The sequence below is a fragment of the Phycodurus eques genome, chromosome 22 (assembly GCF_024500275.1).
Source record: "Phycodurus eques isolate BA_2022a chromosome 22, UOR_Pequ_1.1, whole genome shotgun sequence".
NCBI lineage: Eukaryota > Metazoa > Chordata > Actinopteri > Syngnathiformes > Syngnathidae > Phycodurus > Phycodurus eques.
In genome coordinates this window covers 8,919,203-8,931,589 of record NC_084546.1, presented here as the reverse complement: position 1 = coordinate 8,931,589, position 12,387 = coordinate 8,919,203, and the positions used below count along the sequence as shown (strand labels likewise).

General features: G+C 45.3%; 1 protein-coding gene across 1 annotated transcript; it reads right to left on the bottom strand.

Moving 5' to 3' along the window:
• Positions 1-7,971: 7,971 nt before the first annotated feature.
• On the bottom strand, positions 7,972-12,114 carry LOC133397401 (serine/threonine-protein kinase pim-3-like). The gene is made up of 6 exons (XM_061668248.1): positions 11,582-12,114; positions 11,337-11,446; positions 11,181-11,231; positions 10,731-11,094; positions 10,034-10,210; positions 7,972-9,663 (listed from the first exon to the last, which is right to left on the bottom strand). The coding sequence occupies exons 1-6, from the start codon at positions 11,667-11,669 to the stop codon at positions 9,458-9,460; spliced, it is 996 nt and encodes a 331-aa protein (XP_061524232.1). The 5' UTR covers positions 11,670-12,114; the 3' UTR covers positions 7,972-9,457.
• Positions 12,115-12,387: the final 273 nt, after the last annotated feature.

Sequence of the window (12,387 nt, the reverse complement as noted above, 5' to 3'; positions counted from 1 at the left end):
ATAACCCATTGAGACGCAAACGTGAATAAACACAGAGTGCGATAATGGGACTATGCACTTATGCGACTCATCCATATGTGGCACACCGCGACTCCGTGACGGCTGTCGACGCAGACAGCGGCGGCGAATACAGGAAGCAAAGCGTGCTCGGCTAATCGGGGGGGGGGGGCGGGCGCTGCCTGTGTTGCCGTGCTGCTGAACTCAAAGTTGCTGGAGCGGAAGTAATCTCAGCTGCCCACTGAGTGCATTCTTTGAAGCTACTGAGCTAATGGCTTCCTCCTCCTTCCTTATAAAACAAAACAACCAAAAACGTATCCCTGGCAGCAGCAGCAGCAGCAACATCACGGTTTGTTGAGTTACACAGTCCTTTCGGGACCTTTGCCATCCACCTGAGCGCCTTGCCACCCACGTTTGGATCACTGCCACGAGCTTTTGCTTTGCCAGAGAACAGAATTACAACTTTAAGGAAGCCTTCAAGCACATTTTATTGATCTGCTGACCTCTCACGCGGTCTATTTTAATGTTTCACCGCAAATTACGAACATTCAAAAGGAAAAGGCTTGCAAATTACACACACTGCACAGTGTCAATGGATCCTGAAATATGTATTTCCTAAATAAAAGGCATTAACTATCCTTAGAAAATACAATAGTCATTGAATCCACAGCTCAAAGCTATTAAACAATTGTCCCAAAAACGGCAATGTTTCAAACTGATTTTATAAAGAATATCAAAAATATGTGATATGACCAAACCCATGTCGCCAACTGCTTCGTCTTACATTTGGTCGAACTGACTTTTTGAATGCTGCACTTTGTTTTTAGGAACCGACTGCCACGGAGAGCGAAAAACGAGAAATTGTTTCCACTAAAATTTGTTATAATTGCCTTATTTAAAGTTCAAACCGTAAATATGCCGCAAATTACGTCCACAAAACAGTTTAATATCGTTTCAAACCCATCTTAAAACATTATCCTTACAAATAAATGACTTTTTGAAAGTGCACATGCGACGAAGAGTCTCCGTAACTTCACGAACAACCCAGTCTAAACTTACAGTACCATTTCCCGGACGTACCAAGCTTGTCTCTGAGTCAAGTTGTGTCACTTCTCCAAGCTTCCTTTCCACCGGCAATTACTGTATTACCTTCCTATTTAGACAGGGCTTTGGCATCATCTTCAGGTATTTCAGAAAGAGCTCAAAAACCGTGAAGTCCATCTAAAAATCCTTACATTTGGCTCCTATAAACCAGCAGACACCCTGTCACCGGAAAATTTCTTGGGTACAATGAAATCTAACACATTAACTCGCATGGCTAAGAGCTCAATATCAAAACCAAACAATCCTACGATAGCATTATTTTCCATGTAAAGACTCAGCTGTTGTATTAACAGATTGTGCAAGGGTACTACAGTGTGCGCTGCAGCGCTATCATAATTAGTAGACTCCGTTTCCCCATCTTTATTACGTGCCGTACAAAGGCTGCAGGACGGCAGCGCAAAGTAGGCCGAGAGCGGCGACCTCCTCACGCACGTCCCGTATTTGCACTTCTGTGTGTGCGTTATGATGCTGCATGTGACCTAGTTGTGTTGGGCTCGCGTCAGAGTTTCTGCGCTGCAGGTGACGCTGCGTTGCAATGCACTTGACTTGCTCCAATAACACTGGAGCACTCGCTTTTGCTGTGGGAATTCTCACTCAGCCAGCACAAAATGGGAGTACAGTGAAACCGCGTTTCCAGACCCACCCTCAATACGTGAAAATTGGCACGACAGAAAAACCATAAAAAAAAAAATACAAAAAATGTAAAATCATGTTTACCCCTCTCACATGCACAAACAGCATGTAACCATAGTAAAACACACTGAAACCATTATCTGAACATTTATTTTTAATACAGAAAATAATGTACGAACAGTATTGCCTATGTGGTGGGGTGACATCATCGAGCCTGTGTGTGAGTGTCTGCGCGTGAGCTGTGGCCAACAGCAGCTCCTGCGTCAGTGTGCTGATTGCATTCATCTGTAATAATGATCATTTTTTTAAAATGCGGATGCGCAAACGATGAACCGCAATAGAGCGGGGAACTACTGTATTGACTCAAACTTCCCTTTTGAACAGAATTCCATAAATGTTCTCAATGTTATATCCGCCCAGCACGTGGTGTGAGTGTCCTTTGTACATCATGTAGTTACTGTATGTTCTTGCTTTGGGATTCAAGTAGTACTGGCAGCCTTATGGGAACACTGCTGCCTTATTCTTATTACTGAGAATCCCATGTTTCCCCCTTGTCTGGGAACTGGCTGTCCTGGTTGTAACATCATCGCTGTGACCACTGCAGCCATCGCCGTGGATACGGAGCCACAGGTAAACAACAAAGGTTGAGGGGGAGGAGTCCAGGATGAGCAGGTACAGGCACCATGACCGTTAGTAACTTTAAAACATGAATTAAATGGTGCTTAATTCATGATATTTGGCCCATGTGTTGCTTCGACTCGAGTGTCATCGTGAAACTGGTGCTGAGGAGTCAACACAATTGATGCATTGATGCGCCTGGTATTGCTTTGATACACCCAAGGGTGCAAAACATTCTCACATTTCTTCCAATTCAAAGACTTTGAGGTCGACGAAACTATGACCGCGCTGTGACAGGAACGCTATGTTCCAGAGTTGGGTTTTTTTCTTTATTGTTGTGTTTGTCTTTAATAAGACAAAAAAAAGTCTTGCGGATGTTGTTGATGGGAGACGTTGCTGAGTCACCCCTCGGTCATTGTAACAGCTGAGATTTGAAGTGCAGTTGAATTGCACTCTCTCGGTTTCTGTATCTGACTTTTTGTAATAGTCTTGACAGTTAGGAGTGGACATTTAGTGGTTGAATGTGCAAAACCGAATGTTGACAGGGCCAAAAACACAACAAAACACACACACAATAGCACACGCACGCAAAAGAAAATCTGATGTTAAGACACTAAAAACATAAGGGCTAATAAGACATGTGGCAGAAAACAAAGAGGAGGCTGGAAGGCACTGATGAGACAGACAAGTGAAATATATACAAGGACATATCTAAACACTTTTTTTGCCCAATAAAACACATATCAACGCACAAATCCTGAGAAAAACAGTCAATATGTAATGTCAAAAGTAGACATCAGCAAGTGACTTGTGTTGACAAAAAAAAATTAAAATAAAAAATAAGACTTAATAGCCATTCAAATTAGAATTATGTGTGGAATACTACTTTTAGTACAAAATCCTACTAAATTCTTCAAATTGTAAAGTGCTTTGCTGCGATCTGAGGATGTAGCACCACACACACATCAAGATCCTCCGATTACAAACTCCTCAAAGATTCCGCCAACAGGGTAGGCTAAAAATGCTACATTTAGACACAAACCCACTAAATTTCAGGAGATATTGAAATCTTTGATCAGATTAACTGGCTAGTAAGTGAAAAAATATGGTCTGTAATATTACTTTGAACACATTCACTGCCATTGACAGCTTTACAAGTCAAATATCCATGTTACCGGGGAAGGCTGGCCGTGAATGAGTTAATAAATTCCCACCGAGTTCTTGCGGGATTCAGGATTTTAGTTTGGAACATTCTTGGAAAGCCAATTTGCATTCACGATTGTTTCGTCCTCTTAAGTTCAAACCGATTCCCAGGCTCGCCACGGTCATATATATGGTCGTGTATTCACGTGGTGAAGGAGCGGTGACAGTACAGTTAGCTCCCATATACATTCCTGGTAGCCGCGCTCAGCCTCAAGTGGTTGTTGCATACCTGTGGCCAACGCGTGCCCTTTAATCATAGTCCTCGAGGAGGCGCGCCAGACTGTACTCTTTAAACAGGAGGCTGAAACGCTTTTGCAATCTCAAGAGTTTACGACGCGAGACTCACTGGCGTAAACTGTCAGCCGACGAGACTGTGACATTTGCTCTGGTCGTTCAGGAAAGGAGCCAAAATGGGATGAAGTTGCACAAAAACAACGGGACAAAACAAAGATGAATTTTTAATACACACGTGACTCATGCATAGTTGTTTTAGGGAGCCTCAAAACAAAGCCTGATGACAGGGAGTCCTTCAGTGCTCTCAACTGTGAAAGCAATCAGTTTTCACCCGTTTGTTGGGAGGTCACGGACGGCCGGGCTCGACCCAGCACGCATTGTGCCAAAAAGGACAAACTAACGCATTCGTCATCCTACAACGACGGCCCTCGTTTGTCGGAACGAAACATGAAACCAGAGAGCTTGAAGTCATCGAACCAGGACCCATCCGACTATTACTATCGTTTTCCTTGAGTAAATTACTTTTTTAGTTTCAACAATACAAAAAAAAATTTAAAATCTTTAAATTTATTAAAGTATTATAACTTAAATCTTTAAGTTATAATACTTTGATTCCAGATTTGCACCGAAAACTATTTCCGCTGTAAATTGATTTGGTTAGTTTTGTACAAACTAGGTTAAAAAAAATAAATTAAATAAAACCATACATAATGAGAACGGTAGTCGACTGGTTAGCACATCTGCCTCACAGTGCTGAGGACCGGGGTTCAAATCCCGGCCCCGCCTGTGTGGAGTTTGCAAGTTCTCCCCGTGCCTGCGTGGGTTTCCTCCGGGCACTCCGGTTTCCTCCCACATCCCCCAAAAACATGCGTGCTAGGTTAATTGACAACTCTAAATTGCCCGTAGGTGTGAATGTGAGTGCGAATGGTTGTTTGTTTCTATGTGCCCTGCGATTGCCTGGCGACCGGTTCAGGGTGTAGCCCGCGTCCTGCCCGAAGATAGCTGCGATAGGCTCCTGCAGCCCGCGACCCTTGTGAGGATAGAGCGGTAAAAGACAATGGAGGGATGGATAATGATCAAATGCAGTAGAGTATAATGCATACGCACATTCCAGACAGTAAACGGAGTAAAAATAAGTAAAGTACAGTAGAGTCACATGTTTAAGCAAACGTTTGGCGATTGGGGGGGTGACAGTCAGTTTTAAAGATCCGCCACAAAACTGGAAATAACCAAACATTTTGTTGTTTGTGTTCTTTTGGATCTTCGCCTCCCTGCCTCTGTTTGAATCCCAACGATCTCTTTGTGCTTGAACACGTGCCCTCGGATAAGCACCTCAACATTTCAACGCCGCGTGCGCCCACACTTACTGGTCCCGTTAACGGCGCCGATGTTCCACAGAACAAAGAGTTCCTTCAGGGTGAGCAGCAGATTCCCTCCAAACTCGTAGCCAGGTACTCCTTTGTTGGCAGCGGCGCAGCTTTTAATGAACACCAGGACCGCAGCGTGAGGCGGTACATCCCGGCAGACAGCAGGAGGCCTCGAGAGGGAGCAACAAGCCCCCTCGAGGGCGGGAGACATCTACACAACACATCGACAAGGTTCAAATTGAATCCCATGATGGTTAAATGCAAAGCTCAGTTCATTATGAGTCTATTTTTAGTCTGATGGGTTAATGAACTACAAGACTGCCAGACATCTGGATAAAACAGCCAATAGAGTAAACATGGAGGTCAGCATACACTATATTGACAAAACAGGATGTTAAAAAAAGAAAAAACTGGTTCGCCTCAAAAGTGTTGATTGTGCATGTGCGAGTCCACACTAAACCAAACCAACGCAAGCACACCTTGGCCCTTTGCGATGGATACGTTTATCTACACAGTAAAACCGGTTATACTTTTTCACTTCAAGGGGGAGGGGGGGGCTACAAGATGCTACCTAGCATTTAAGGTGTCAAGGAAACAAAAGCTAAAAATATAAAGTATAGTATACAGTGGAACCTCGGGTTACGAACGACCCAGTTGACGAACAATTCATGTTACGTCCAAAATTTTGGGTTGAAAACTGACCTCTATTTGCGTATTATTTTCAGTTTGCGAACATTCTTGGTCTGGACGAACGGAAAGCATATATGATTTGGTTCGACTCGCGCTGCGTGACAATCATTGAATCTGGATCAAGCCAGTGCCGTTCTAAGCGGAAGTTCCGCCTCCATATACGATCATCCAATCATAAATCTAATAGTGTTTGTGATTGACGTGGTATAAGAAGTCCAGAAAAAACATTTTATTTTCGTCCCCCCCCCCCCCCCCCCCCCAAATGCTGTTTACAGTTTGCGTGTTATCTATTGCGTTGTAGCGTCTTTTTAATTAAGACAACGAAAGGTTAATCAGTCCACGTACATATGAACAGCTACACCAGCGCGCTGTCGGAGCCCGACTAACTAACGTGCCTACGTGGCAGCCATGTTGGCAGGGGCGACGTTCCCATAGAAGGCAATGCATGGACATTGAAATTAAGTAGTAAATTAATCATTTCTCAACCGATTTTCATGACGGTTACTGTCTTGTCAACTCCAACGCGTATGTTATCAATATACAACATTTTAAAAACACGATAATTAAAGAATGATCAAAATGATTAAAAGAAATTGGCCAACAGAGCAATTCATCTTTCAAATTACAATGCAGTGTCTCACTTTCTGACGGTTTTTCAAAAATAAAATTCTGAACACAAAATAATAGGTTTCCCTGGATTGACCCTAACAACATGGCATGGGCCGTTGCAAACGCATGCATTGCAATGGTCGCATGTCCTTAAAACAGGGTCAGACGCATAGACGCACATACGCATACATGGAGAAACAAAGAAGCTAGTGTGAAATGTAGTAAGTCTCACTGGCAACAATGGTGCGATCTCTCATCTCGTCTTTTCCTGTTCTCAGTGCTGGCGTCTCAGCCCGTGCCGCCTGTGTGGGTTGACACCCACCGTCCCATCTGTGCTCACCGGGGGCCCTCGGGGCCCCTGGAGTCCATCTGGCATCTTCCTCTTGTGTCTGGCGACTTATCACTTACGAATATCTCTCCAACTTGTCCGAACCGGTTTGCATACTCATGGTTTTCATATGATATCATCGGATTGCCATGTCAACAGCAGGCGCTTTGAGGCGTCACCTGTCAGCTACAATACTACACGTAAGAAACAGTACCATTTGAGTTCTCATGTTTGAATTCAGACATGTCACTCATTTTTGTCACAGGCCACATTGTAGTTACAGTTACCCTCAAAGGGCCATGGCGCCTGTGAAACCATAAATATGTTTAATTGCCTTTAATAGTTTTGAAATCAGAAGTGCAATATGATAGTTTAACGATTGTTTGCTAATGCAAAAAGGGGTTTTATTAAAAAAAAAAAAAAATTCAATATCTAAACATTTATTACACGACAACTTGAAATGTTAGAAGATACAGATTTTAGTAAGAAACATGAAAGTTGACACACACACGAATTGCTTTCGCAGGCTGCATAAAATGTGGCGGGCCGAATCTGGCCGTGAGTTTGACACCTGCGCTCTAGATGCTAATTGACACCGCAGTTGGGTCAGACATTTGATTAAAAGCAGAGGGTACCATAAGCCCACCCAGCTCCACTTCATGAGGATTTCACAGTGAGAGTGGATGAGGCCTTCCCATCATCTGCATCGGTTTTGATGAAGATGGCGCTCATTTACATGCCAAAATGCCAATGAGACGTGGGTTGGTGCTTTAGAAGTACTAGGGCAGAGTTGTGTTAATGAATTAACAGCAGAGTCTTCATTATTTTCACCAGTCCTTTGAGAGATAGCACAACTTGGTATGTTAACACATTAGGATCCTCATAACAAAAACATGTCTACTTCCGGTCAGAAGAAGATAGTAATTGACGAGAGATTAGCTCGGAGCGAAAGCTGGTTTAACACACCAGCTGTGACTCTCTCCTTCCAACCACACGCGCGCGCACACACACACACACACACACACACACCTTCTTAGCCGCACGGTTTCTGCACATTGTCATGCAGTTGATTGCTGCTGTGATGGCGCAGTCATGCTGACCCTTGTGTCGTGTCTATTAAAAAATAATAATAAAAATCTTGGTTTTACTTGAATTTTTGCACTTTGAAATAATCAAGACACCAGTTACTTCTGTACATAAAAATGGGACTTTAATTAAAAATTTAGTATATAATAATAAAAATAAAAAATAAAATAAAAAACTGAAAATATCCATCCTTTGGAGCCCCGAATGGCAACAGTGAGCCCGAGTTGAGGCTGTGTAAAAACCGCAATTGTTTTGCTTCCCGAACAACTCAAACTTCAACTTGAAAGTACAGAAACCAGATGGATTCCATCTCCAAAGTAGTGAAATAACATTCAAATGCTTTCAAATTTAAGTAAACTGGTTTTATTCTGCTTTACATCGACAACTGTCAGTGCATCCTCCACATCTATATAAAAAAAAAAAAAACATTGTCGATATGTAAAAATAAGTTAGGAATGCAAACTAAAGGCCAAGTAGGATATGCAAAAATCATTTTAGAGGGGGAGGAGTTTAAGCATAGACAATAAATAAATAAATAACCACAGAATGTGGAATGTCTACACGTTTACAAATAAATTAAATGCAAATGGGGAGGGGGAAAAAAAATATTTTACACACTAAAAGAGGGGGAACACACTGTACAGTATTTACCAAAAAAAAAAAAAAAAAAAAAAAAAAAAAACATAGTTGATGAATATTGCATTGATTGTGCATTTCACACCCAACGGAGCCCCTGAGGGAGGCCAGGGGCGGGGGCCGTGAAGTGTCAAGCAGTGAGATGGCGGGAGGCAAAAAAAGTGAAAGAGGCGACACCTCGCAACAGGCATGGCTGAACAGACCGGGAGAATGAGTGAGCGCAAAGGCAGAGCGGGGTAGAGGTGTGTGCGTGTGTGTGTGTGTTGACATGTTGACATTCAGAAAAGACAGGATCCAGTTTCCAAAACACCTGTTCAGGCTATAGAGTGAGTGAGCAGCTTCGAAGAGTGATACACAGTCACGTGTGTGTGTTTCAAGTATTCCATTTCTCCTCTCTAATGCTCTCGCAGCCTCTCAGCTGGGGGCTACTTGGCTTGTCGGTGACAGTGGTCTCCATCACTGAGGTTGAGTCCGAAAAAAGAAGAAAAATAAAAAGTTGAGATGAAAAGCCCCCAGAAAAAGCAGCGTTCCAACAAAAGGCACTCCAAAATGAAAACTTTTTAAACATTGAATTAAAAAAAAAAAATTCTCCAAAGCTCTATGAGAGCAGCCATATCTGAATAGGAAGGCCTTGCCGGATGCATATACCAGCCTACTAACAAAAAACGAGTTCAAAAGGGAGAGGGCAAAGGAGGAATAAATAATGCTGGTAAGACCACCCAAACAGCAAAATGTTCCCGTTTAGGAAACAACTTGGATTAAATGAATGAAAACAAAGGAGATGTGGGGGTGAATTAAGATGAGCAACAAACAGTTGCTGAAAAGTACGTTTATGGCCATTGATCAGCCAGCTAGGCTGCAGGCTGCCGTACTTGAGTCCATCAACTCCTCGTAGCCTGGCACCGCCCCCTCGCTTCCCCACCGAGTCTTTTGGAGTCCCTCAGAGTCATCCTCAGAGGCTCTCCTTGCTCGAGGTCGTGCTCGACGACGAATCGGTGGCGATGGTCCGCAGGCGGATGTCGCCGGCGGCCGGCTCCTCGGGATTGGACTCGGGCGCCTCGGCCGTCGCCCTCATCCAGGGGTGGTCGCAGATCTGCTCCAGCGTGGGCCGGTCGGAGGGCCGCGGAGCCAGGCACCATTTGATCATCTGCTGGCAATCTGCAGAATCGAGAGACGACATTGAGGATGACAAAGCTCAAAGGGACCGAAGGCATCAATGTGTATGAGTCTACATTCCAGACCAGTCATTTCCAACCAGTGTGCTGTGGCACATGAGATGTAATAATGCCAGTGACGTAGAGTTAACAGGCAGAACAATTAAATGCTCTTCCACTAGATGGCCATTAACCTGTGGTGGTGTGCTGTGAGATTTTTTTCCCCCCGATATAAAATATGTGTCTTGGCTCAATAAAGCTTGGGAAATCGCTGTGGACTTCATTCTTTTTTGCTGCGGTTCATTCCAGATCTCATTAGTACTACTGAGCGCAGCTAGGGGGCGACAGTCGACTCTTGGTAGGCTCCCACTCACCGGCCGAAACCCTCCTCCTGAAGTACAGTCTCCCCCGCAGGATCTCCTCGTCCTGCTCGAAGGGGATGTCTCCACACACCATGTCGTAGAGCAGCACGCCGAGCGACCACACCGTGGCAGAGCGGCCGTGATACCTGTGGAAGCGGATCCACTCGGGTGGGCTGTACACGCGGGTACCTAAAAAAAAAAAAAAAAAAAAAAACACAAGAGGGGGGCAAGAACAGTGAGGATGGAGGGTGCACAAAAAGCACAAAGTGGTTAGTGTTCGTGGGCCATGCAAAAAAAAAAAAAAAAAAAAAAAAAAAAAAAAGAAAATAGCTCCCTCTACAACCCCCCCCCCCCAAACAGAGGAGGAAACGTGATTCCATCATGTGACGCTGCGGCTCAGGTTTCACAACAAACACGTTACGTGGCACTCGACGACCCGACCGTGACTCAGGCCGTGGTCAATATTCGATTCCAGTCTTGCGTGGGGAATCGAATGAGTCATGGACTCGTCAAAAAAGCGCTCACGGTTACATTGGACAGATAATTAATGACGCGAGGAAAGCCCTCCGCCCCAAAAAATAAATAAATAAATAAATAAATACACCACTGCGTCACGGGCTAGTGACCGCCTCCGCGACTGAAAATAGCGCCGAGTGCATCAAGGCCAAAAGCACGAGAGAGAGAGGGGGGAAAAAAAACAGCTGCTTACCGTCGAAGTCGGTGTATACGGTGTCCTTGAGGATCGCCCCGGAGCCGAAGTCGATAAGCTTGAGCTCCCCGGTGCGGAGATCCACGAGCAGGTTCTCGTCCTTGATGTCCCGGTGCACGACCCCGCAGCTGTAGCAGTGCCGCACCGCCTCCAGGACTTGGCGGAAGAAGCCCCTCGCCGCGTCCTCGTCCAGAGCCCCCTTCTCGGTTATGAAGTCGAACAGGTCCTTGACGAGCTCCGGCCTTTCCATAACCAGGAGCCAACCGTCGGCGCGCTCGTAATAGTCCAGCAATTTGATAACTCCGCGGAAAGACGAGCTGACCTTCTTGAGCAGGAGGATCTCGAGCGGGACCATGCTTCCATTCTGAGACGAAAACACAGGGAAGCCATGATGAGTGCGGGGAATACACGCAGCCCCCGCGCCTCCATGACACCAAAACAAACACTTACAATTGAGCCCCACTCGGTCACCCTTTCCTTGGCGACGTGTTTCACAGCCACCTACAGTTACAAAAAAAAAAAAAAAAATTAATAAACAAGGAAAACATTTCACAAGTCGCATACGTTTGCTCATTGGAAAAATCCTCCACCCCGTCCGCGACTCACCGGTGCCCCGTCAGAGAGCCTGCTGCCGGCGTACACGGTGCCGAAGCCACCGCTCCCCAGCACGGAGCCCACCTGGTACACCTTCTCGAACGGCTCCTTCTCCACTTTGACTGTGTTGGATGACAACACAGTGCGAAGATTAGCGCCCCGATACGTTCCATAACAAACCGCCGGCGAGAGTCGGGCAGTTAGCCGTTAACCTCTTTCAACTGCCCCCCACCACCCCGACCGTTCGTGTGACCTACCCGGCTGAAGCTGGATTTTCACTGGGAGGTGGTCCATACTCGAAGGGTTGCAAATGTGCGAAAATGAACCAAACTTTGACAGCAACATATTAGAAAAAAAAAAAAAGGTTTAAAAAAAAAAAAAAACAACAACCAAAAAAAAACGGTGGTGGTGATCCAAGGCAGCCAGTCGAGGTTTCGAGTACAACGAGAGAGACTTTTGGGGGTCCGGGCGCCGTCTAAACAGTGGTGCGGACAGTCTCGGGTATACCCAGTCCAGCAGTGCGCCAACTCGGCCGCACCGCGCCCGTTAAATTCGTGTCACGACCGTACAGCGGCACACCGGTGGCGAGAAAACCGACATGAAAGCGGGTCGGAGTGGCTCTCGACACGCGAGGTGCTGCCGACAAAAACCAACTAAAAAAAAACAAACAAACAAACAAAACAATGTTCCGAGGAGGGGACGACAAGCGTAGAATTCCCGATTTATTTGGAAACGGCTCGCGAGAAGAGCAGGTTATAATATCCTCCGCAGCGTCTCGACGTCCCGAGGAGTTGCCGCTGTCTGAGCTTTGACGCGGTCTTCCACAGCCAATATTTTGACGCGCAGTGGGACGTTAGGTATCCCTCCGCCGCCAATACGGGGCGACCCAATCGTTCAAATCAAGCGGATAAAAGACCACCGTTCACAAAGCACGCGTCGAAATACACACGAAAAACAGAATCTATTTTCAAACACATTCGTGATCGAATGTATGACCTAAAAATCCATTTGCATCACGGGACTACTTTCTCATAGTACGAGACGCGGAAGAATCTCGTCTGGG